The following is a 25,289-nucleotide window of genomic DNA, read 5'->3' on the forward strand; positions in this document are numbered from 1 at the left end:
GACAGATCTGGACTATGAAAGCTCAGTGCCCAGTGAGGGAGGAGGTAAACCAGTCATAGCCTCGGTGCCACAAACTTACTGCTGACGGGCATGTTGGAGATTGCCGAGTGGTCAGGCCGGTGTATCACCGTCAGGTCAAAGGTCGCCTTCAGTGCTGGCTCATCAAAACACGGAAATATCCTCCGGGCGTCAGTCGGCTGCAGCATCGTCAAGGCGAGGAATCTAGGGGATTCCGGGAAAGGGCAGGATGTGATTGGGAATGTCACACTGGTCAGTCTGTACACATGTGTGTGGTGTGTGTGTGTGTGTGTGTGTGCGCGCACACGAGACTCTTTGTATCCTCCTCACAGCTTACTTTCCTGCCTACCTTTGTATCATCAGCAAATTTGGCTACAACACAGCCAGTCCCTTCATCCAAGCCATTAAATATAGATCGTAAACAGTTGAGGCCCCGGCACCGATCCCTGCGGCATCCACTGGTTACAGCTTACCAACCTGAAAATGACCCGTTTATATCTTGTCTCTGTTTCCCGTTAGTTAGCCAACCCTCTGTTCACACTAACGTATCCCCCTCCCAACACCATGAGCTCTTATCTTGTGCAAGTAACACTTCATGTGGCACCGCATCGCATGCCTTTTGGAAATCCAAACACATCTCCTGTAGAGTAAAGGGTTAACCTCAGAAGCAGACACGATGCTGATGTCAGATCACATGACTGAGTATTACAGGAGGTCTGGAAGGAGGAGAAGCTCCGGATCTCGTCTGGAGGTCCCAATGCGTAAACGCTCGCTGTGAATGAACAGTCCTGGTTAAAAAGGCGATGGACTCGAGCAGCTTACTTTTGGGAGACCAAACAATCCCCAAACCCCGTCTAAAGCCCTGCCACACAACCAAACATCGACTGGTTCCCCTTGATCCACCCTGCTTGTGACATCCTCAAAGAAATAAATTAGTCAAACACGATTTCCCTTTCACGAAACCATGTGGACTCTGCCCGATTGTAGGGTGAGTTTCCAAGTGTCCTGCCATTGCCTCCTTAACAATGGGTTCCAGAATTTCCCCAATGACTGGTTTGAGGCTCACTGGCCTGTGGTTTCTCCTGCTCCCTGTCTCCCTCCTTTCTTGAATAGAGAGGTTTCACATTTGCATTTTTCTAAACTGCTGGAACCTTTCCAGAGCTTTGGAAGATTTACAGCCAATTGTCTCTGCAATCGCTTCTTTTAAGACTCTAGGATACAGACCATCGGGTCCAGGGGATTTGTCAGACTTTAATCCCATTTGTTTTTTTCTGGCACTTGCTCTCTGGCGATGGTGATTGTTTTCAGCTCCTCCCTCCTTGACCTTTGACCCCTTGATTTTCTACTATTTTGGGAATGTTCTTTTGTGCCTTCCACTGTGAAAGTGAATACAAAACACTTGTGCGAAGACTCTGCCTTTTCCTCGGTTCCCATGATCAATTCCCCAGTTTCAATCTCTAAGGGGCCAATGCTCACTTTAGCTACTCTCCTCCTTTTTTTATATACCTGTAGGAGCTTTTACTGTCTGCTTTTATATTTCTTGCTAGTTTTCTCTCAAACTCTAATTTCTCCATTTTTTTTTCCAGTCAGTCTCTAAATTGTACCCAATTTTCTGGCCTTTTAAAAATTCATTTGTGGGTCGTAGGCATCGCTGGCTAGGCCAGCATTTGTTGACCATCCCTAGTTGCCCCTTGAGAAGGTGGTGCTGAACCTACCACTAAACTTCACAGGATTGTACACCTTGTCTTTCAATTTGATACCACCCTTAACTTCCTTAGTTAGCCACGGATGATGTATTTCTCAATGGAATATATCTGTGTTTCGAGTTATGAAATATCTCCGAAAATGTCTGCTACTGTTTCTCTACTGTCTTACCTTTTAACCTATTTTCCCAGTCCACTTAAGCCAACTCAGTCCTCCTACCCTTGAAATTGTCTTTATCTAAATTTAAGGCTCACATTTCTCACCCTCAAACCGAATGTGAAATTCAGTCATGCTATGATCACTCTTACCCAGAGGATCCTTTGCAATGAGGTCATTAATTAATCCTGTCTTAAGACACCTTACCAGGTCTAAGATAGTCTGTTTCTTGGTAGGTTTCAGAATGCATTGCTCTAAGAAAAACTGTCCCTAATACACTCTGTGAACTCATCCCCCAGGTTATTTTTGCCAATTTGATTTGTCCAATCTATGTGAAGATTAAAATCACCCACAGTTATTGCAGTACCCTTCTTACAAGCCCCCATTATTTCTTGATTTATACAATCTGCCACAGTGTAGCTACCATCAGGGGGGTCTATAAACCTCTCCCACCAGTGACTTCTGCCCTTGGCTATTTCTTACCTCCACCCAAACTGATTTTACATCTTGATTCTCCAAGCCAAGATCATTTCTCACTGTTGTACTGATATCACCCTCGATTAACAGAGCTACCCCACCTCCTTTTTCTTCTTTCCTGCCCTTCTGAAATGTCACATACACTTGAATATTCAGGGCCCAACCTTGGTGACTTTGCAACCGTGTCATTGTACTGGCGAACATACCATACTCATTTATTTCTATTTGTGCTATCACTGTGTTACCAATGCTGCTTGCTTTCAGGTAAACAGCCTTTAATTCGGACCTTGCCACCTTGCCCTGCTCTGACCCTATTTGCTGGTGGACTGTTATGTTTGTATGCTCTGTCCCTTCCTGTCACACTCAGGTTATCATTACCTATGTCACTGTGCTTTCTCTGTAAATCTCCCCTCATGCGAACTCCCGCACCCCACCCTGGCCACCACTATTTAGTTTCAAGCCTTCTCTAGAGCCCTAGTTATGTGATTCACCAGGACACTGCTCCCACCGTATTTCAGGTGAAGGCCATCCCAATGGTACAGACCCCACTTCCCCCCGTACTGGTGCCAGTGCCCCATGAATCAAAGCCCCTCTCATCCACACCAGTCTCTGAGCCCGGCATTCAACTCCCTGATCTTATTTAGCCGACGCCAATTAGCTCATGACTCGGGTAATAATCCAGAGAGGTCCTGCTTTTCAATTTAGTCCCTAAATGTTCATTTGTTTCATATATTCTTTCACGGGATATGGGCGTCGCTGGCTGGGCCCAGCATTTATTGCCCATCCCTAATTGCCCCTTGAGAAGGTGGTGGGTGAGCTGCCTTCTTGAGCCGCTGCAGTCCCTGTGGTGTAGGTACACCCACAGTGCTGTTAGGGAGGGAGTTCCAGGATTTAGACCCAGCGACAGTGAAGGAACAGCTGATATATTTCCAAGCCAGGATGGTGAGTGACTTGGAGGGGAACTTCCAGGTGGTGGTGTTCCCCATGTGTCTGCTGCCCTTGTCCTTCTAGATGGTAGTGGTGCCAATCAAGCGGGGCTGCTTTGTCCCGGACGGTGTCGAGCTTCTTGAGTGTTGTGGGAGCCGCACTCATCCAGGCAAGTGGGGAGTATTCCATCACACTCCTGACTTGTGCCTTGTAGATGGTGGACAGGCTTTGGGGAGTCAGGAGGTGAGTTACTCACCACAGGATTCCCAGCCTCTGACCTGCTCTTGTAGCCATAGTATTTACATGGCTGGTCCAGTTCAGTTTCTGGTCAATGGTAACCCCCAGGATGTTGATAGTGCGGGATTTAGTGATGGTAATGCCATTGAGTGTCAAGGGGCAATGGTTAGGTTCTCTCATGTTGGAAATGGTCATTGCCTGGCACTTGTGTGGTGTGAATGTTACTTGCCACTTGTCAGCCCAAGCCTGGATATTGTCCAGATCTTGCTGCATTTGGACATGGACTGCTTCAGTATCTGAGGAGTCGTGAATGGTGCTGAACATTGTGCAATCATCAGCGAACATCCCCACTTCTGACCTTATGATGGAAGGAAGGTCATTGATGAAGCAGCTGAAGATGGTTGGGCCGAGGACACTAACCCTGAGGAACTCCTGCAGTGATGTCCTGGAGCTGAGATGACTGACCTCCAACAACCACAACCATTTTCCTTTGTGCTCGGTATGACTCCAACCAGCAGAGAGTTTTCCCCCTGATTCCCAATGACTCCAGTTTTGCTAGGGCTCCTTGATGCCACACTCGGTCAAATGCTGCCTTGATGTCAAGGGCAGTCACTCTCACTTCACCTCAGGAGTTCAGCTCTTTTGTCCATGTTTGAACCAAGGCTGTAATGAGGTCAGGAGCTGAGTGGCCCTGGCAGAACCCAAACTGGGCGTCAGTGAGCAAGTTATTGCTAAGCAAGTGCCGCTTGATAGCACTGTTGACGACCCCTTCCAGCACTTTACTGATGATGGAGAGTAGACTGATGGGGCGGTAATTGGCCGGGTTGGATTTGTCCTGCTTTTTGTGTCCAGGACATACCTGGGCAATTTTCCATATAGCCGGGTAGATGCTAATATTGTAGCTGTACTGGAACAGCTTGGCAAGTTCTGGAGCACAAGTCTTCAGTACTAGTGCTGGATTATTGTCAGGGCCCATAGCCTTTGCAGTATCCAGTGCCTTCAGCCATTTCTTGATATCACGTGGAGTGAATTGAATTGGCTGAAGACTGGCATCTGTGATGCTGGGGACCTCCGGAGGCTGAGATGGATCATCCACTCGGTACTTCTGGTTGAAGATTGTAGCAAATGCTTCAGCCTTATCTTTTACACTGATGTGCTGGGCTCCTCCATCATTGAGGATGGGGATATTTGTGGAGCCTCCTCGTCCAGTGAGATGTTTAATTGTCCAACAACATTCACAACTGGATGTGGCAGGACTGCAGAGCTTAGATCTGGTCCGTTGGTTGTGGGATCGCTGAGCTCTGTCTATCACTTGCTGCTTATGCTATCTGACACGCAAGTAGTCCTGTGTTATAGCTTCACCAGGTCAACACCTCATTTTTAGGTATGCCTGGTGCTGCTCCTGGCATGCCCTCCTGCACTCTTCATTGAACCAGGGTTGATCCCCTGGCTTGGTGGTAATGGTAGAGTGGGGGATATGCTGGGCCATGAGGTTACAGATTGTGTTTGAGTACAATTCTGCTGCTGCTGATGGCCCACAGCACCTCATGGATGCCTAGTCTTGAGTTGCTAGATCTGTTTGAAATCTATCGCATTTAGCACGGTGGTAGTGCCACACAACACGATGGAGGGTATCCTCAATGTGAAGATGACTCTTCGTCTCCACAAGGACTGTATGGTGGTCACTCCTACCGATACTGTCATGGACAGATGCATCTGCAGCAGGCAGGTTGGTGAGGATGAGGTCAAGTATGTTTTTCCCTCTTGTTGGTTCCCTCACCACCTGCCGCAGACCCAGTCTAGCAGTTATGTCCTTTAGGACTCGGCCAGCTCGGTCAGTAGTGGCGCTACCAAGCCACTCTTGGTGATGGACATTGAAGTCCCCACCCAGAGTACATTCTGTGCCCTTACCACCCTCAGTGCTTCCTCCAAGTGGTGTTCAACATGGAGGAGCACGGATTCCTCAGCTGAGGGAGGGCGGGTCGTGGTAATCAGCAGGAGGTTTCCTTGCCCATGATTGACCTGATGCCTTGAGACTTCATGGGGTCCGGAGTTGATGTTGAGGACTCCCAGGGAAACTCCCTCCCGACTCTATACCACTGTGCTACCACCTCTGCTGGGCCTGTCCTGCCGGTGGGACAGGACATACCCAGGGGTGGTGATGCTGGTGTCTGGGACATTATCTGTAAGATATGATTCTGTGAGGATGACTATGTCGGGCTGTTTCTTGACTAGTCTGTGAGACGCTCTCCCAATTCTGGCACTAGCCCCCTGATGTTAGTAAGGGGGACTTTGCAGGGTTGACAGGGCTGAGTTTGCCGTTGTTGTTTCTAGTGTCTAGGTCAATGCCGGGTGGTCCGTCCGGTTTCATCCCTTTGTAGCTAGTTTGAGTGTCTCGCTCGGCCATTTCAGGGGGGCAGTTTAAGAGTCAACCGCATGGCTGTGGGTCTGTAGTCACGTGTGGGCCAGACCGGGTAAGGAGGGCAGATTCCCTTCCCTAAAGGGACGTTAGTGACCCAGATGGGTTTTTACAACAATGGATACCGGTTTCACGGTCACTAATACTGAGATGAGCTTAAACTCCACCAGTTGCCGGGGTGGGATTTGAACCCATGTCCCCAGAGCCTTAGCCTGGGCCTCTGGATTGCCAGTCCGGTGACATTACCACTACGCCACCACCTCCCCCCACCGCCTCATGCTCCTTCATTAGAACCTCTTTCTTGGTTCTACCCATGTCATTGGGAACCACCTGGACCACGACAACTGGGATCTCCCCCCAACCTCCCACTCCCAGTTCCTCTCCAGCCCCGAGGAGATTTTCTTAACCCTGGCACGGGAGGGGCAACACAGCATTCGGGACATGAACTCTCAGCCACGGAGAACAATATCTACCCCCCCCCACCCCGACTACTGTCCCCGACTGCAACTGCATTCCCTTTCGCTCCCCCCGCCCCCCCCACCCCCACACAACCACCGCAAAAGGACTGAGGCTCTGCCAGTTCTGCCCTTCCCCAAACCTGGGTCTCTCGCAGTCACCCACCTTCCTGTCCCTGAGCACGCACCAAATTCGAGGCACCTGGCCTTAAGGGGTGTGACTGCCTCCCGGAACAAAGTGTCCGGGGAACTTTACCCCTCCCTGGTGCATCGTAGCGGATGAAGCTCGGACTCCAGCTCATCAGCTCAGAGCTGAACCTCCTCAAGCCTCGTACACTCACTGCAGGTGTGGTTGCTGTGGGTCCCACATGGTATCCACCAGCTCCCACATGCTACAGCTGCAACGCAACACCTACCCTGTCAACTTTCTTCTGTCTTATTTAACCGATTAGGTTTCAAGTTTCGAAATATCAACCAATGATCATCCGTAGTTATATCAAGTAGCTTAACATGTCTAAATTTAAAACAGCACTTATATACCATCCCCCAACCCCTCCCCCCGCCCCCACAGTACCAGTTTAACACCTGCCCCAATTCAGAGAGGAAAAAAAGCTTAAAACTCACCACTCACCTTCCCGCAAACCTACTTAATGCCTCCGGTCCTCAGCTCACAGGACTCACTGTCTCCGGGTCTCTCTCTTGGACCGTTTTCTCTTAAAGGCCAGAAAGCACCTCCTCCCGCCCTGCACCGAATTCCCTCACTTCCCAAAGTCGAAGAGTTAAGCGCTTGGCTTCGCTGAACTCAATTCAAGCTACAGCTTACTTAGTCTGCGAAACCTCCTGTAGCTGAGATTCCAGGAGATTCGCGACAGCAGCATCCCCTGGGAGAGTTCACCGGAGGGCTTGATTTAGTGTCTTTGCACTAAATTATCTAATTGCAGACTTCTTTCCAAGGAGACATCGTGTCTGCCTCGGAGTCAGAAGGACATGTGTTCGAGGCTCACTCCAGAGACTCGAGCCCATAAACCAGGCGAGCCCTTCAGTACTAAGGGAGTGCCGCACTGTCGGAGGATCAGTACTGAGGGAGCGCAGCACTGTCGGAGGATCAGTACTGAGGAAGTGCCGCACTGTCGGAGGATCAGTACTGAGGGAGCGCCGCACTGTCGGAGGGTCAGTACTGAGGGAGCGCCGCACTGTCGGAGGGTCAGTACTGAGGGAGCGCCGCACTGTCGGAGGGTCAGTACTGAGGGAGCGCAGCACTGTCGGAGGGTCAGTACTGAGGGAGCGCCGCACTGTCAGAGTAGCCCTCAACGTGAGACGTTACACCAAGGTCTTTTTCACTGAAGCTCGGTCAAAGAGATTATTTTGAACAAGCATTTAAAAGGAGGAGAGAGCGAGAGAGGGAGAGTTGGAGAGGCTTAAGGAGGGAATTCCAGAGCTCAGGGCCCCCAGGCAGCTGAAGGCACGGCCGCCAATGTTGGAGCGATGGGAATCGGGGGATGGTCAAGAGGCCGGAATTGGAGGAGCGAAGAGATCTCGGAGGGTTGTAGGGGCTGGAGGAGGTTACAGAGATAGGGAGGGGTGTCGGGGCTGGAGGAAGTTACAGAGATAGGGAGGGGGTGTAGGGGCTGGAGGAGATGACAGAGATAGGGAGGGGTGTAGGGGCTGGAGGAGGTTACAGAGATATGGAGGGTTGTAGGGACTGGAGGAGGTTCCAGAGATAGGGAGGGGTGTAGGGGCTGGAGGAAGTTACAGAGATAGGGAGGGGTGTAGGGACTGGAGGAGGTTCCAGAGATAGGGAGGGGTGTAGGGGCTGGAGGAGGTTACAGAGATAGGGAGGGGTGTAGGGGCTGGAGGAGGTTACAGAGATAGGGAGGGGGTGTAGGGGCTGGAGGAGATGACAGAGATAGGGAGGGGTGTAGGGGCTGGAGGAGGTTACAGAGATAGGGAGGGGTGTAGGGACTGGAGGAGGTTACAGAGATAAGGAGGGCTTTAGGGGCTGGAGGAGGTTATAGAGATAGGGATAGTTGTAGCGGCTGGAGGAGGTTACAGACATAGAGAGGGGTGTAGGGGCTGGAGGAGGTTACAGAGATAGGGAGGGGTGTAGGGGCTGGAGGAGGTTACAGAGATAGAGAGGGGTGTAGGGGCTGGAGGAGGTTACAGAGATAGGAAGGGGTGTAGGGGCTGGAGGAGGTTACAGAGATAGGGAGGGGTGTAGGGGCTGAACGAGGTTACAGAGATAGGGAGGGGTGTAGGGGCAGAACGAGGTTACAGTGATAGAGAGGGGTGTAGGGGCTGGAGGAGGTTACAGAGATATGGAGGGTTGCAGGGACTGGAGGAGGTTCCAGAGATAGGGAGGGGTGTAGGGGCTGGAGGAGGTTACAGAGATAGGGAGGGGTGTAGGGACTGGAGGAGGTTACAGAGATATGGAGGGTTGTAGGGACTGGAGGAGGTTCCAGAGATAGGGAGGGGTGTAGGGGCTGGAGGAGGTTACAGAGATAGGGAGGGGTGTAGGGACTGGAGGAGGTTCCAGAGATAGGGAGGGGTGTAGGGGCTAGAGGAGGTTACAGAGATAGGGAGGGGGTGTAGGGGCTGGAGGAGATGACAGAGATAGGGAGGGGTGTAGGGGCTGGGGGAGGTTACAGAGATAGGGAGGGGTGTAGGGGCTGGAGGAGGTTACAGAGATAGGGAGGGGTGTAGGGGCTGGAGGAGGTTACAGAGATAGGGAGGGGTGTAGGGGGCTGGAGGAGGTTACAGAGATAGGGAGGGGTGTAGGGTGATGGAGGAGGTTACAGAGATAGGGAGGGATGTAGGGGCTGGAGGAGGTTACAGAGATAGGGAGGGGTGTAGGGGCTGGAGGAGGTTACAGAGATAGGGAGGGGTGTAGGGGCTGGAGGAGGTTACAGAGATAGGGACGGGGTGTAGGGGCTGGAGGAGGTTACAGAGATAGGGAGGGGTGTAGTGGCTGGAGGAGGTTACAGAGATAGGGATAGGTGTAGGGGCTGGAGGGGGTTACAGAGATCGGGTGGGGTGTAGGGGCTGGAGGAGGTTACAGAGATAGGGAGGTGTGTAGGGGCTGGAGGAGGTTACAGAGATAGGGAGGGGTGTAGGGGCTGGAGGAGATTACAGAGATAGGGAGGGGGTGTAGGAGCTGGAGGAGGTTACAGAGATAGGGTGTGTTGTAGGGGCTGGAGGAGGTTACAGAGATAGGGAGAGGTGTAGGGGCTGGAGGAGGTTACAGAGATAGGGAGGGGTGTAGGGGCTGGAGGAGGTTACAGAGATAGGGAGGGGTGTAGGGGCTGGAGGAGGTTACAGAGATAGGGAGGGGTGTAGGGGCTGGAGGAGGTTACAGAGATAGGGAGGGGTGTAGGGGCTGGAGGAGGTTACAGAGATAGGGAGGGGTGTAGGGACTGGAGGAGGTTCCAGAGATAGGGAGGGGTGTAGGGGCTGGAGGAGGTTACAGAGATAGGGAGGGGTGTAGGGACTGGAGGAGGTTCCAGAGATAGGGAGGGGTGTAGGGGCTAGAGGAGGTTACAGAGATAGGGAGGGGGTGTAGGGGCTGGAGGAGATGACAGAGATAGGGAGGGGTGTAGGGGCTGGGGGAGGTTACAGAGATAGGGAGGGGTGTAGGGGCAGGAGGAGGTTACAGAGATAGGGAGGGGTGTAGGGGCTGGAGGAGGTTACAGAGATAGGGAGGGGTGTAGGGGGCTGGAGGAGGTTACAGAGATAGGGAGGGGTGTAGGGTGATGGAGGAGGTTACAGAGATAGGGAGGGATGTAGGGGCTGGAGGAGGTTACAGAGATAGGGAGGGGTGTAGGGGCTGGAGGAGGTTACAGAGATAGGGAGGTGTGTAGGGGCTGGAGGAGGTTACAGAGATAGGGAGGGGTGTAGGGGCTGGAGGAGATTACAGAGATAGGGAGGGGGTGTAGGGGCTGGAGGAGATGACAGAGATAGGGAGGGGTGTAGGGGCTGGAGGAGGTTACAGAGATATGGAGGGTTGTAGGGACTGGAGGAGGTTCCAGAGATAGGGAGGGGTGTAGGGGCTGGAGGAGGTTACAGAGATAGGGAGGGGTGTAGGGACTGGAGGAGGTTCCAGAGATAGGGAGGGGTGTAGGGGCTGGAGGAGGTTACAGAGATAGGGAGGGGGTGTAGGGGCTGGAGGAGATGACAGAGATAGGGAGGGGTGTAGGGGCTGGAGGAGGTTACAGAGATAGGGAGGGGTGTAGGGACTGGAGGAGGTTCCAGAGATAGGGAGGGGTGTAGGGGCTGGAGGAGGTTACAGAGATAGGGAGGGGGTGTAGGGGCTGGAGGAGATGACAGAGATAGGGAGGGGTGTAGGGGCTGGAGGAGGTTACAGAGATATGGAGGGTTGTAGGGACTGGAGGAGGTTCCAGAGATAGGGAGGGGTGTAGGGGCTGGAGGAGGTTACAGAGATAGGGAGGGGTGTAGGGACTGGAGGAGGTTCCAGAGATAGGGAGGGGTGTAGGGGCTGGAGGAGGTTACAGAGATAGGGAGGGGGTGTAGGGGCTGGAGGAGATGACAGAGATAGGGAGGGGTGTAGGGGCTGGAGGAGGTTACAGAGATAGGGAGGGGTGTAGGGACTGGAGGAGGTTACAGAGATAAGGAGGGCTTTAGGGGCTGGAGGAGGTTATAGAGATAGGGATAGTTGTAGCGGCTGGAGGAGGTTACAGACATAGAGAGGGGTGTAGGGGCTGGAGGAGGTTACAGAGATAGGGAGGGGTGTAGGGGCTGGAGGAGGTTACAGAGATAGAGAGGGGTGTAGGGGCTGGAGGAGGTTACAGAGATAGGAAGGGGTGTAGGGGCTGGAGGAGGTTACAGAGATAGGGAGGGGTGTAGGGGCTGAACGAGGTTACAGAGATAGGGAGGGGTGTAGGGGCAGAACGAGGTTACAGTGATAGAGAGGGGTGTAGGGGCTGGAGGAGGTTACAGAGATATGGAGGGTTGCAGGGACTGGAGGAGGTTCCAGAGATAGGGAGGGGTGTAGGGGCTGGAGGAGGTTACAGAGATAGGGAGGGGTGTAGGGACTGGAGGAGGTTACAGAGATATGGAGGGTTGTAGGGACTGGAGGAGGTTCCAGAGATAGGGAGGGGTGTAGGGGCTGGAGGAGGTTACAGAGATAGGGAGGGGTGTAGGGACTGGAGGAGGTTCCAGAGATAGGGAGGGGTGTAGGGGCTAGAGGAGGTTACAGAGATAGGGAGGGGGTGTAGGGGCTGGAGGAGATGACAGAGATAGGGAGGGGTGTAGGGGCTGGGGGAGGTTACAGAGATAGGGAGGGGTGTAGGGGCTGGAGGAGGTTACAGAGATAGGGAGGGGTGTAGGGGCTGGAGGAGGTTACAGAGATAGGGAGGGGTGTAGGGGGCTGGAGGAGGTTACAGAGATAGGGAGGGGTGTAGGGTGATGGAGGAGGTTACAGAGATAGGGAGGGATGTAGGGGCTGGAGGAGGTTACAGAGATAGGGAGGGGTGTAGGGGCTGGAGGAGGTTACAGAGATAGGGAGGGGTGTAGGGGCTGGAGGAGGTTACAGAGATAGGGACGGGGTGTAGGGGCTGGAGGAGGTTACAGAGATAGGGAGGGGTGTAGTGGCTGGAGGAGGTTACAGAGATAGGGAGGGGTGTAGGGGCTGGAGGGGGTTACAGAGATCGGGTGGGGTGTAGGGGCTGGAGGAGGTTACAGAGATAGGGAGGTGTGTAGGGGCTGGAGGAGGTTACAGAGATAGGGAGGGGTGTAGGGGCTGGAGGAGATTACAGAGATAGGGAGGGGGTGTAGGAGCTGGAGGAGGTTACAGAGATAGGGTGTGTTGTAGGGGCTGGAGGAGGTTACAGAGATAGGGAGAGGTGTAGGGGCTGGAGGAGGTTACAGAGATAGGGAGGGATGTAGGGGCTGGAGGAGGTTACAGAGATAGGGAGGGGTGTAGGGGCTGGAGGAGGTTACAGAGATAGGGAGGGGTGTAGGGGCTGGAGGAGGTTACAGAGATAGGGAGGGGTGTAGGGGCTGGAGGAGGTTACAGAGATAGGGAGGGGTGTAGGGACTGGAGGAGGTTCCAGAGATAGGGAGGGGTGTAGGGGCTGGAGGAGGTTACAGAGATAGGGAGGGGTGTAGGGACTGGAGGAGGTTCCAGAGATAGGGAGGGGTGTAGGGGCTAGAGGAGGTTACAGAGATAGGGAGGGGGTGTAGGGGCTGGAGGAGATGACAGAGATAGGGAGGGGTGTAGGGGCTGGGGGAGGTTACAGAGATAGGGAGGGGTGTAGGGGCTGGAGGAGGTTACAGAGATAGGGAGGGGTGTAGGGGCTGGAGGAGGTTACAGAGATAGGGAGGGGTGTAGGGGGCTGGAGGAGGTTACAGAGATAGGGAGGGGTGTAGGGTGATGGAGGAGGTTACAGAGATAGGGAGGGATGTAGGGGCTGGAGGAGGTTACAGAGATAGGGAGGGGTGTAGGGGCTGGAGGAGGTTACAGAGATAGGGAGGGGTGTAGGGGCTGGAGGAGGTTACAGAGATAGGGACGGGGTGTAGGGGCTGGAGGAGGTTACAGAGATAGGGAGGGGTGTAGTGGCTGGAGGAGGTTACAGAGATAGGGAGGGGTGTAGGGGCTGGAGGGGGTTACAGAGATCGGGTGGGGTGTAGGGGCTGGAGGAGGTTACAGAGATAGGGAGGTGTGTAGGGGCTGGAGGAGGTTACAGAGATAGGGAGGGGTGTAGGGGCTGGAGGAGATTACAGAGATAGGGAGGGGGTGTAGGAGCTGGAGGAGGTTACAGAGATAGGGTGTGTTGTAGGGGCTGGAGGAGGTTACAGAGATAGGGAGAGGTGTAGGGGCTGGAGGAGGTTACAGAGATAGGGAGGGGTGTAGGGGCTGGAGGAGGTTACAGAGATAGGGAGGGGTGTAGGGGCTGGAGGAGGTTACAGAGATAGGGAGGGGTGTAGGGGCTGGAGGAGGTTACAGAGATAGGGAGGGGTGTAGGGGCTGGAGGAGGTTACAGAGATAGGGAGGGGTGTAGGGGCTGGAGGAGGTTACAGAGATAGGGAGGGGTGTAGGGGGCTGGAGGAGGTTACAGAGATAGGGAGGGGTGTAGGTGCTGGAGGAGGTTACAGAGATAGGGAGGGGTGTAGGGGCTGGAGGAGGTTACAGAGATAGGGAGGGGTGTAGGGGCTGGAGGAGGTTACAGAGATAGGGAGGGGTGTAGGGGCTGGAGGAGGTTACAGAGATAAGGAGGGGTGTAGGGGGCTGGAGGAGGTTACAGAGATAGGGAGGGGTGTAAGGGCAGGAGGAGGTTACAGAGATAGGGAGGGTTGTAGGGGCTGGAGGAGGTTACAGAGATAGGGAGGGGTGTAGGGGGCTGGAGGAGGTTACAGAGATAGGGAGGGGTGTAAGGGCAGGAGGAGGTTACAGAGATAGGGAGGGTTGTAGGGGCTGGAGGAGGTTACAGAGATAAGGAGGGGTGTAGGGGGCTGGAAGATGTTACAGAGATAGGGAGGGGTGTAGGTGCTGGAGGAGGTTACAGAGATAGGGAGGGGTGTAGGGGCTGGAGGAGGTTACAGAGATAGGGAGGGTTGTAGGGGCTGGAGGAGGTTACAGAGATAGGGAGGGTTGTAGGGGCTGGAGGAGGTTACAGAGATAGGGAGGGGTGTAGGGGCTGGAGGAGGTTACAGAGATAGGGAGGGGTGTAGGGTCTGGAGGAGGTTACAGAGATAGGGAGGGGTGTAGGGTCTGGAGGAGGTTACAGAGATAGGGAGGGGTGTAGGGGCTGGAGGAGGTTACAGAGATAGGGAGGGGTGTAGGTGCTGGAGGAGGTTACAGAGATAGGGAGGGGTGTAGGGTCTGGAGGAGGTTACAGAGATAGGGAGGGGGTGTAGGGGCTGGAGGAGGTTACAGAGATAGGGAGGGGTGTAGGGGCTGGAGGAGGTTACAGAGATAGGGAGGGGTGTAGGGGCTGGAGGAGGTTACAGAGATAGGGAGGGGTGTAGGGGCTGGAGGAGGTTACAGAGATAGGGAGGGGTGTAGGGACTGGAGGTGGTTACAGAGATAGGGAGGGGTGTAGGTGCTGGAGGAGGTTACAGAGATAAGGAGGGGTGTAGGGGGCTGGAGGAGGTTACAGAGAGAGCTGATTGGTGAATAGTGGGTAAGTGTTTTTCTCCAGTTTAAAATAAATTAAGCTAAGGAAAGGTGAGGGTTCCATTTTTTATTTAAAGTACATAAATGATTTAATGTTTTTTTTACTGTATTTAACTTAAAGTAATGGGTTTTTGTTCAACTAGAATCATGGCAGGGCAGCTCAGTGCCGTGTTATGTGCCACCTGTAACATGTGGGAAGTCCTAGACGCTCCTTGCGCTCTGACTGACCACGTGTACAGGAAGTGTCCCCAGCTGCAGCTACTTGAGCTCCGAGTTTCGGACTTTGAGCAGCAGCTGGAGACACTGAGGCATATCCGCGAGGCTGAGAGTTTCGTGGATAGCACGTTTTTAGACCTGGTCACCCCGCAGCTTACGGGAGTGCAGTCAGAGAGGGAATGGGTGACCATCAGTCAGAGGAAAGGTGTCAGGCAGGTCGTCAGGAAATCCCCAGGGTGCATCTCGCTCGAGAACCGTTTTTCCGTGTTGGGAAATGGTGAGAGTGACGGTTCCTCTGGGGAGTGTAGCCATGCTCATGGCGCTGTGAGTGGCTCAGCTACATAGGGGAGGAGGAAAAAGAGGGGAAGAGCAATAGTTGTAGGAGACTTGATAGGGGAACAGACAGGGGTTTCTGCGGCTGTAGACGTGACTCCAGGATGGCATGTTACCTCCCTGGTGCCAGGGTCAAGGATGTCACTGAACGGCTGCAGGGCATTCTAAAGGGGGAGGGCAAACAGACAGAGATCGTGGTGCAAATTGGTACCAATGACATAGGTAGAAAGAGGGATGAGGTCCTGCAAGCAGAACTTAGGGAGCTAGGAAACTGATTGAAAAACAGGACCTCAAAGGTAGTAATCTCTGGATTACTTCCGGTGCCACATGCTAGTGAGCATAGAAATAGGAGGTTAGTCCAGATGAATGCGTGGCTGGAGAGATGGTGCAGGAGGGAGGGCTTTAGATTTCTGGGACATTGGGACCGTTTCTGGGGGTGGTGGGACCTGTACAAGGCGGACGGGTTGCACCTGAACCGGAATGGGACCGACATCCTTGCCGGGTGGTTTGCTAGTGCTGTTGGGGAGGGTTTAAACTAATTTGGCAGCGGGATGGGATCCTGAGAGAAAGTTCAGCAGGGGGAGGTGCACAGCCAAAATTAGAAGAGAGAGCGAGTAAGTCTGGAAGGCATCGAAATTACAGGCCAGTTAAGGGACAAGGGAGTTTGGCAAGGTTGGATGGTATTTATTTTAATGCAAGGAGTCTGACGAATAAGGCAGATGAGTTGAGGGCACAAATTAACACATGGAAGTATGATGTCATTGCTGTCACAGAGACATGGTTGAGAGAGGGGCAGGATTGGCAGCTCAATATTCCAGGATATAGGGTCTTCAGGCGAGACAGGGAAGGAGATAAGAGAGGAGGGGGTATCGCAATATTGATCAAGGAATCAATTACAGCAGTAAGGAGGGATGACATCTTAGAAGCTCCTCAAATGAAGCCATATGGGTAGAACATAAAAACAAAAAAGGAGCAATCACATTGCTGGGAGTGTACCATAGGCCCCCAAACAGTCAGAGAGAAATAGAAGAGCAGATATGTAGGCAAATTTCAGAGAAGTGTAAAAATAATAGGGTAGTAATAGTGGGGAATTTCAACTTCCCCAACATTAACTGGGTTAGTCATAGTGTGATAGGTTTAGAGGGAGCGGAATTCTTAAAATGACAGATTTTTAAGCCATTATGTAGAAGGTCCTACAAGAGAGGGGGCAGCCCGGGACTTAATTTTAGGGAATGAAGCCGGGCAAGTGGTAGAGGTATCAATGGGGGAGCATTTTGCAGATAGTGATCATAACTCCCTTAGATTCAAGGCTGTTATGGAAAAGGACAAGGATGGGCCAGAAATCAGAGTTCTAAATTGGGGGAAGGCCGATTTTAATAAGATCAGATATGATATGGCCAGAGTGGACTGGGAGCAGCTACTTTTAGGTAAATCTGTGTCAGAGCCAGTGGGACTCGTTCAGGGAGGAAATAGGGAGAGTACAGGGCCAACATATTCCAGTAAAGACAAAGGGTGGGGCCAACAAGTTCGGGGAACCCTGGATGTCGAGGGATATACAGGATTGGATAAAGAGAAAAAGGGAGACTTATGGCAGATACCGAGGGCTCAAAACAGCGGAAACCCTAGAGGAGTATAGAATGTGTAGGGGGGAACTTAAAAATAAAGGAAAATCCAAAGTTATTTTACAAGTACATTAAGAGTAAGAGGATAACTAGGGAAAGAGTCGGGCCCATTAGGGACCATAGTGGTAATTTGTGTGTGGAGCCGGAAGATGTAGGTAGGGTTCTAAATACTTTGTGTCGGTGTTCACAAGTGAGAGGGACGACGTGGGTATGGAAATCAGGCAGAAGGACTGTGATATAATGAAAAAAATTAGCATAGAAAGGGAGGAGGTTCTAAGTGGTCTGGCAGGTTTAAAAGTAGATAAATCTCCAGGCCTGGATGAGATGTATCCCAGGCTGTTGAGTGAGGCAAGGGAGGAGATAGCAGGGGCATTGGCAATAATTTTCAACACCTCTCTGGCCACAGGAGAGGTGCCAGAGGACTGAAGGACAGCCAATGTGGTACCGTTATTCAAGAAGGGAGGAAGGGATAAACCAGGGAACTACAGGCCAGTCAGTCTAACCTCAGTGGTGGGGAAACTATTGGAAGCGATTCTGAGGGACAGAATGAATCTACACTTGGAGAGGCAGGGATTAATCAAGGACAGTCAGCATGGTTTTGTTAAGGGGAGGTCATGTCTGACCAATTTGATTGAATTTTTCGAAGAGGTGACCAGGTGTGTAGATGAGGGCAATGCATTTGACGTAGTCTACTTGGACTTCAGCAAGGCTTTTGATAAGGTCCCGCATGGGAGACTGACAACGAAGGTAAGAGCCCATGGGATCCAAGGCAATTTGGCAAATTGGATCCAGAATTGGCTGAATGGCAGGAAGCAGAGGGTGATGGTCGAGGTGTGTTTTTGTGACTGGATGCCTGTGTCCAGCGGGGTTCCACAGGGATCGGTGTTGGGTCCCTTGCTGTTTCTGGTATATATAAACGATTTAGACTTGAATGTAGGAGGGTTGATCAGTAAGTTTGCGGATGACACGGAAATTGGTGGGATGGTAAATTGTGAGGAGGATAGCCTTAGATTACAGGAGGATAAAGACGGGCTGGTCAGATGGGCTGATCAGTGGCAAATGGAATTTAATCCGGATAAGTGTGAAGTGATGCACTTGGGCAGGACAAACAAGGCACGGGAATACACGATGAATCGTAGGACCCTGGGAAGTACTGAGGATCAGAGGGACCTTGGTGTACTTGTCCACCGGTCCCTTAAGGTAGCGGGACAGGTAGATAAGGTGCTTAAGAAGGCATATGGGATACTTGCCTTTATTAGCTGAGGCATAGAATATAAGAGCAGGGAGGTTATGCTGGAACTGTATAAAACGCTGGTTAGGCCACAGCTAGAGTATTGCATGTAGTTCTGGAATCCGCATTATAGGAAGGATGTGATTGCAATAGAGAGAGAGCAGAGGAGATTTACCAGGATGTTGCCTGGGCTGGAGAGTTTTAGTTATGAGGAGAGATTGGATAGACTGGGGTTATTTTTCCTGGAGCAGAGGAGATTGAGGGGGGACATGATTGAGGTGTATAAAATTATGAGGGGCATCGATAGGGTGGAGAGGAAGGAACTTTTCCCCTTGGTGGAGGGATCAATAACCAGGGGGCATAGATTTAAGGTCAGGGGCAGGAGGTTTAGAGGGGGTGTGAGGAAGAATTTTTTCACCCAGAGGGTGGTGGGAATCTGGAACTCACTGCCTGAAAGGGTGGTAGAGGCAGAAACCCTCATAATATTTAAGAAGTATTTGGATGTGCACTTGCGATGCCCATGGCATACAAGGCTATGGGCCTAGTGGTGGAAAATGGGATTAGAATAGTTAGGTACCTGTTTGACCGGCACAGACTCGATGGGCCGAAGGGCCTTCTTCTGTGCTGTAGACCTCGATGTTTCTTTGAGAGATAGGGATGGTTGTGGGGGTTGGAGGAGGTTACAGAAATATGGAGGGGTGTAGGGGCTGGAGGAGGTTACAGAGATAGGGAGGGGTGTAGGGGCTGGAGGAGGTTACAGAGATAGGTAGGGGTGTAGGGGCTGGAGGAGGTTACAGAGATAGGGAGGGGTGTAAGGGCTGGAGGAGGTTACAGAGATAGGGAGGGGTGTAGGAGCTGGAGGAGATGACAGAGATAGGGAGGGGTGTAGGGGCTGGAGGAGGTTACAGAGATAGGGAGGGGTGTAGGGGCTGGAGGAGGTTACAGAGATAGGGAGGGGTGTAGGGGCTGGAGGAGGTTACAGGAATAGGGAGGGGTGTAGGGGCTGAAGGAGGTTACAGAGATAGGGAGGGGTGTAGGGGCTGGAGGAGGTTACAGAGATAGGGAGGGGTGTAGGGGGCTGGAGGAGGTTACAGAGATAGGGAGGGGTGTAGGGGCTGGAGGAGGTTACAGAGATAGGGAGGGGTGTAGGGGGCTGGAGGAGGTTACAGAGATAGGGAGGGGTGTAGGGGCTGGAGGAGGTTACAGAGATAGGGAGGGGTGTAGGGGGCTGGAGGAGGTTACAGAGATAGGGAGGGGTGTAGGGGGCTGGAGGAGGTTACAGAGATAGGGAGGGGGGTAGGGGCAGGAGGAGGTTACAGAGATAGGGAGGGGTGTAGGGGGCTGGAGGAGGTTACAGAGATAAGTCGGCATGTGAAGGATTTAAAAACAAGATGGTAATTTTACAAACAGACCCAGGGCCGATGTCGGTCAGCGAGCGCGGGGCCGGGAGTGATCGGGAACTCCGATCGTTCGGACCTAATGGACCAATCGCTGCCTGTGCTCGGTCCCCTGTGAACCGCTGGCCCCAGAAACTCTGCCCGCTTACTTGGTCGTGCCATCTTCCTCATAGTCGGACCTGTACAGCCCCTGCAGCTCGTCTGTCAGCTCCCCCCGGAAGGCCGTCTGCAACCTGTACACCTTGCCCCTCCAGAGGGGCCTGCCAAGGCGCAGCACCAAGTACTCGTTGGCCCTCTCCTCCCACAGGCTTTTCACGCCGATGGTTGAGTTGTCTTCCCTGGAGACCCTCACCGGCTCGGTGTAGTTGAGCATCTTGCTGTGGATGACGATGACGTTGGTGGTGTCCAGACACTCGAAGGTGACGATGGACCTCCCGTGGAAGAGGAAGAGACCCGAGGACCGCTCCCTGAACAGCCAAGGCCACAGCTCCACCTCGTAGTTGGTGGGCCTGAGGGAGCTGGGGAGGTAGGGAACCTTCCAGGGCTCCTGATCCAGGGTCAAGGCCTTGACTAGAGGGGCCCGTGATGCCCGCTTGTGGAGTGAGGCCTGTAGGACGGCAACGAGGCCTAAAACTGTCAAGGCCTTTCGAATCCAAGTCGTTTCCATGGCCACTGTGGGGAAAAAAAACACCAAAATGAGCAATTAGTTATAAAACCACGATGGGGTAAAGAAGGGGCTCACTAACAGGAGGGTCGGTAACCAGAGGGGGACACAGATTGAAGAGAATCGGGGAAAGAACCAGAGGGGGAGATGAGGAGAATTTGTTTTTTATTTACACAGCGAGTTGTTGGGATCTGGAAGGCGCTGCCTGAAAGGGCGGTGGAAGCAGATTCAATAGGAACTTTCAAAAGGGGGGGGAATCAGATAAATACTGGAAGGGGGAACGTTATGGGCTATGGGAGGGGGGGGGGGGGTGGGGAAGAGATGGTGAGGGATTGGAGTGGGACCAATTGGATAGACCTTTCAAGGAGCTGGCCCAGGCAGGATGGGCCAAATGGCCTCCTCCTGTGCAGCGTCCTCCCCATGATTCCACTGTCAGTCGGTGGGACGAAGGGTAGGTCTTCAATAAAACTTCTCCCCCTCTCCTCACCCCCTCACCAGGCAGGATTCACCTCACGCTCGCCCACCTCCGCGCCATCGGTCCTGGACACCCAACGGCCGATTCCCTCAAGGCCCACCCCAACCGTTAGGCCTCGGTGTGGATTCCCCCCTCACCCACCGCACCCCCCCCCCCCCCCCCAAACTGCTCTCCCCGCAGTCCCACCCGTCCCACTGACCCCACCCCCCGTGCCGCCCGAACCCCCAAACCGCTTCTGCGTCTTTGCCACTCGCTGCCCATTGGCGGCCACGATGGGCAAAGGGCAGGAAAGCGGGGCACCGGGTTCCATAGTGTGGCAGGGGTTCCCCCCCCCCCCCCGATGCCCACAGGGACCCTTCCCCCCCCACCACAAATATTCCCTGTCCCCCTCCTGGCACACCTCCCTCCACCCTCAATGTGCCAAGATGTCCCCCCCTCATTCAACTCTCCAATCTGTCGTTACCCGCTCTTGGGGGCATTACCTTCTCCTGGTGATTCACCTCCTCGCCCCCACCCCTCCGGTGACCCTCGGCGGTGCCCAGGGCCGGGAACTGTGACCTTTCCCCCTCGCAGGACCGCCCGAGGACTGGACGCCAACCTCCTCTGAGCAGAAGCCACGGCCAATCACCACCGCTTCCCGGCCAGCATCATCTGACTGGGACCCTCCCCCCACAACTCCCCACCAGCCAACCCCCCACCCCCCACCATCCCCCCCACCAGCACCGGTGATGCCCCCCCCCACCCTCACCCGCAAACCCCCCCAAACCCCGCCCCCCCACAATGACATCACAATGGGGCTGTTGAGCATGTGACACCTTCCGCGGCCCTGATTGGACGAGAGGAGCTGACCGCGTCACAATGGCGCAGACCCCGCCCCCCACCCCCCCCCCCCCCGACGTTGCAACAAGGTCAACATTCCTTCATTTGCATGTTCCGCGGTGAGGTCACTCCTGTCCACAGGGCGGGGTCAGACCCTCCAGTGGTCCAATCGGAAGTGAGAACTGACTGACCTGCATTTCTCTAGCGCCTTTCCCCACCGCAGGAGGTCCCAAAGCGTTTCCCAGCCAATGAGGGTCCTTTTCATTTTCAAGGTGGTCACTGTTGTCAGGTGGGGAAAGGGGCCAGCCGACTTGTGCACAGCAAGATCCCACAAACAGCTTAAATGATCATCAGCCAGGTCCATCTGTTTTTCTTTGGTGGTGTTGGTTAAGGGGTAAACGTTGGGCCCCAGGACACGGGGGAGAGCTCACCCCCACCCCCTCCGCCCCCCCAACCACCCCCCAACTGCTCTTCTTCCAACTGCAGCTGTTGGGTCTTTTACATCCACCCGAGAGGGCCTCGTAATAACGTCTCATCCTGAAACACCGCACCTCCGACAGTGTGGCACTCCCTCAGTACTGACCCTCAGACAGTGCGGCACTCCCTCAGTACTGACCCTCCGACAGTGCGGCACTCCCTCAGTACTGACCCTCAGACAGTGCGGCACTCCTTCAGTATTGACCCTCCGACAGTGCGGCACTCCCTCAGCACTGACCCTCCGACAGTGCGGCACTCCCTCAGCACTGACCCTCCGACAGTGCGGCACTCCCTCAGTACTGACCCTCCGACAGTGCGGCACTCCCTCAGTACTGACCTTCCGACAGTGCGGCGCTCCCTCGGTATTGACCCTCCGACAGTGCGGCGCTCCCTCGGTATTGACCCTCCGACAGTGCGGCACTCCCTCAGCACTGACCCTCCGACAGTGCGGCGCTGCCTCAGTACTGACCCTCCGACAGTGCGGCTCTCCCTCAGTACTGACCCTCCAACAGTGCGGCACTCCCTCAGTACTGACCCTCCGACAGTGCGGCACTCCCTCAGTACTGACCCTCCGACAGTGCGGCGCTCCCTCAGTACTGACCCTCCGACAGTGCGGCGCTCCCTCAGTACTGACCCTCCGACAGTGCGACACTCCCTCAGTACTGACTCTCTGCTTCCATGAATAAAATGGCCTACATTGGCTGCGACAGCCTGAGGCGATGCAAGGTGCTAGATAAATGCAGGTCTGTCTGACTGCTCCCCACCCCTCCCCCATACATCATGTCACCCTCTAACAATAAGCATTGGTCAAAGATTCATCGCAATTCCTTGAGTTGCTGTCTTTAGCTGGCTCAGTGTGATAGCCGCCACTCGTATGGCTGTTTATCTCAGGCCTGGGGCCTCAGTTCCTTCCTGTGCCTATCGGTATCCTTAAACCCTGGATCCTTCATTTCCTTCCAGGCATTGCGAGGCAGCCCTCCGACTGAATCCTTCTTCCCAACCGAGGATTGGGTAGTTCTGCTCTGAGCCACCATCACCTCGTGGGGGCAAAGCCTGAGAGAGGGGCAAATGTTATCTTTAATTCCCCTCTCCCCAATTCCTGATGGAATTTGACTCCCCCCTCCCACAATTCCTGATGGAATTTGACTCCCCCCTCCCACAATTCCTGATGGAATTTGACTCCCCCCTCCCACAATTCCTGATGGAATTTGTCTCCCCCCTCCCACAATTCCTGATGGAATTTGTCTCCCCCCTCCCACAATTCCTGATGGAATTTGTCTCCCCCTCCCACAATTCCTGATGGAATTTGTCTCCCCCCTCCCACAATTCCTGATGGAATTTGTCTCCCCCCTCCCACAATTCCTGATGGAATTTGTCTCCCCCCTCCCACAATTCCTGATGGAATTTGTCTCCCCCCTCCCACAATTCCTGATGGAATTTGTCTCCCCCCTCCCACAATTCCTGATGGAATTTGTCTCCCCCCTCCCACAATTCCTGCTGGAATTTGTCTCCCCCCTCCCACAATTCCTGCTGGAATTTGTCTCCCCCCTCCCACAATTCCTGATGGAATTTGTCTTCCCCCCTCCCACAATTCCTGATGGAATTTGTCTCCCCCCTCCCTCAATTCCTGATGGAATTTGTCTCCCCCCTCCCACAATTCCTGATGGAATTTGTCTCCCCCCTCCCACAATTCCTGCTGGGATTTGTGTCTCCCCCCACTTCCCCAATTCCTGCTGGATAACGTTTCCCTTCCTCCCAGTTCCGACCGGAACTCGTCCCCCTGTTGTGGACCTGGCCGGAGATTCCTGCCGTTTGCGGAATATCCACTGGCCACACCCCCAGTGCGGATCAGGGATAATTCAATGGAGGAGGGGGGGAGGGTTGGGAGTGGGAATGCAGGCTGGCGATGAGAGAGGGAGCACCAGGACCAGCAGAAAGTTGGGGGAGGAGGGTGGGGAGGAGGCTGAATGGCTGTCAATACTAGCCCACATCTCAACCTTCCATTCCAGTATCCAGAGCATAATATCCAGGCTTGGGCTGACAAGTGGTAAGTAACATTCGCGCCACACAAGTGCCAGGCAATGACCATCTCCAACAAGAGAGAATCCAACCATCACCCCCTTGACGTTCAATGGCATTACCATCACTGAATCCCCCACTATCAACATCCTGGGGGTTACCATTGACCAGAAACTGAACTGGACCAGCCATATAAATACTGTGGCTACAAGAGCAGGTCAGAGGCTGGGAATCCTGCGGAGAGTAACTCACCTCCTGACTCCCCAAAGCCTGTCCACCATCTACAAGGCACAAGTCAGGAGTGGGATGGAATACTCTCCACTTGCCTGGATGAGTGCAGCTCCCACAACACTCAAGAAGCTCGACACCATCCAGGACAAAGCAGCCCCGCTTGATGGGCACCCCATCCACAAACATTCACTCCCTCCACCACCGACGCACAGTTGCAGCAGTGTGTGTACCATCTACAAGATGCACTGCAGGAACTCACCAAGGCTCCTTCGACAGCACCTTCCAAACTCATGACCACCACCATCTAGAAGGACAAGGGCAGCAGACACATGGGAACACCACCACCTGGAAGTTCCCCTCCAAGTCACTCACCATCCTGACTTGGAAATATATCGGCCGTTCCTTCACTGTCGCTGGGTCCAAATCCTGGAACTCCCTCCCTAACAGCACGGTGGGTGTACCTACACCACAGGGACTGCAGCGGCTCAAGAAGGCAGCTCACCCACCACCTTCTCAAGGGGGGCAATTAGGGATTGGCAATAAATGCTGGGCTCAGCCAGCGAAGCCCACATCCCGAGAATGAATAACTTTAAGAAAAAGTGGTCAAGAAATGATCCCAAGGATTTCCCCTGCCTTGCCTGAGCTTCTCTTTGTATTGGATCACACTCTCTCCCTGTCTGGGAGGGGAGAATATCAGGCCAACATTGACATTTTACAGGCTTGAACTGGTGACCGCTTCAACGAGAGGAGGGAGGACTGGATTAGACTGGACAGCAAAGCTCCCCTTGGTTGAATAGCCCAATGGCTCTGACTGCCGAGGCTGACACAAACTCGGCAGGCTGGGCAGTGCCGATCTGACTCCGATCAAGATATCCTCTCGTGTGGGTCTAGCTCACTCTTATGGCATCCACTCACCAGCTCACCCTCACCCTCCCCCCACCGCCCCCCCTCGTCTCACTCTCTCGAAGGTAATGACCCCATGGGTGGGGTTAAGGCCTGCGCCAACTCCAGCTCTACCCCGGAAGTAGCCATTCCTAACCGGCGAAACCGGGTGTCAAGGGTGGGCGGCCTATTCGACCTGATGATGCATCACAGTCATGTCTAATCCCCTCCTGTGGGAGTTGTTCTTCAGAGGGTTAGATATACTTGAAACACATGTTGGGGTATGTGCTGGGAGGAGTGGGACTAATTGGATAGCACTTTCCAAGAGCTGGCACAGGCAGGATGGGCTGAATGGCCTCCTTCTGTTTATAAGGCTCTACGATAGAGCAAAGCAAAATAATT

The 25,289-nt window shown here is 53.7% G+C and overlaps 1 protein-coding gene across 1 annotated transcript in view; it reads right to left on the reverse strand.

The window, feature by feature from the left end:
* Positions 1 to 20,769, reverse strand: part of LOC144676665 (aminopeptidase Ey-like) — a gene marked incomplete at its 3' end in the record, with an annotated part of 42,744 nt that extends 21,975 nt beyond the window's left edge. The window contains exons 1-3 of the mRNA XM_078537034.1: positions 20,682 to 20,769; positions 19,470 to 19,992; positions 80 to 222 (exon numbers count right to left, since the gene is read on the reverse strand). Of these exons, the coding sequence (XP_078393160.1) occupies positions 80 to 222; positions 19,470 to 19,992; positions 20,682 to 20,769 (754 nt within the window). The remainder of the gene's footprint in view (positions 1 to 79; positions 223 to 19,469; positions 19,993 to 20,681) is intronic.
* Between the last annotated feature and the right edge of the window lie 4,520 nt (positions 20,770 to 25,289).

The sequence above is a fragment of the Cetorhinus maximus genome, unplaced genomic scaffold (genome assembly GCF_964194155.1).
Source record: "Cetorhinus maximus unplaced genomic scaffold, sCetMax3.hap1.1 HAP1_SCAFFOLD_1807, whole genome shotgun sequence".
Classification (NCBI taxonomy): Eukaryota; Metazoa; Chordata; class Chondrichthyes; order Lamniformes; family Cetorhinidae; genus Cetorhinus; species Cetorhinus maximus.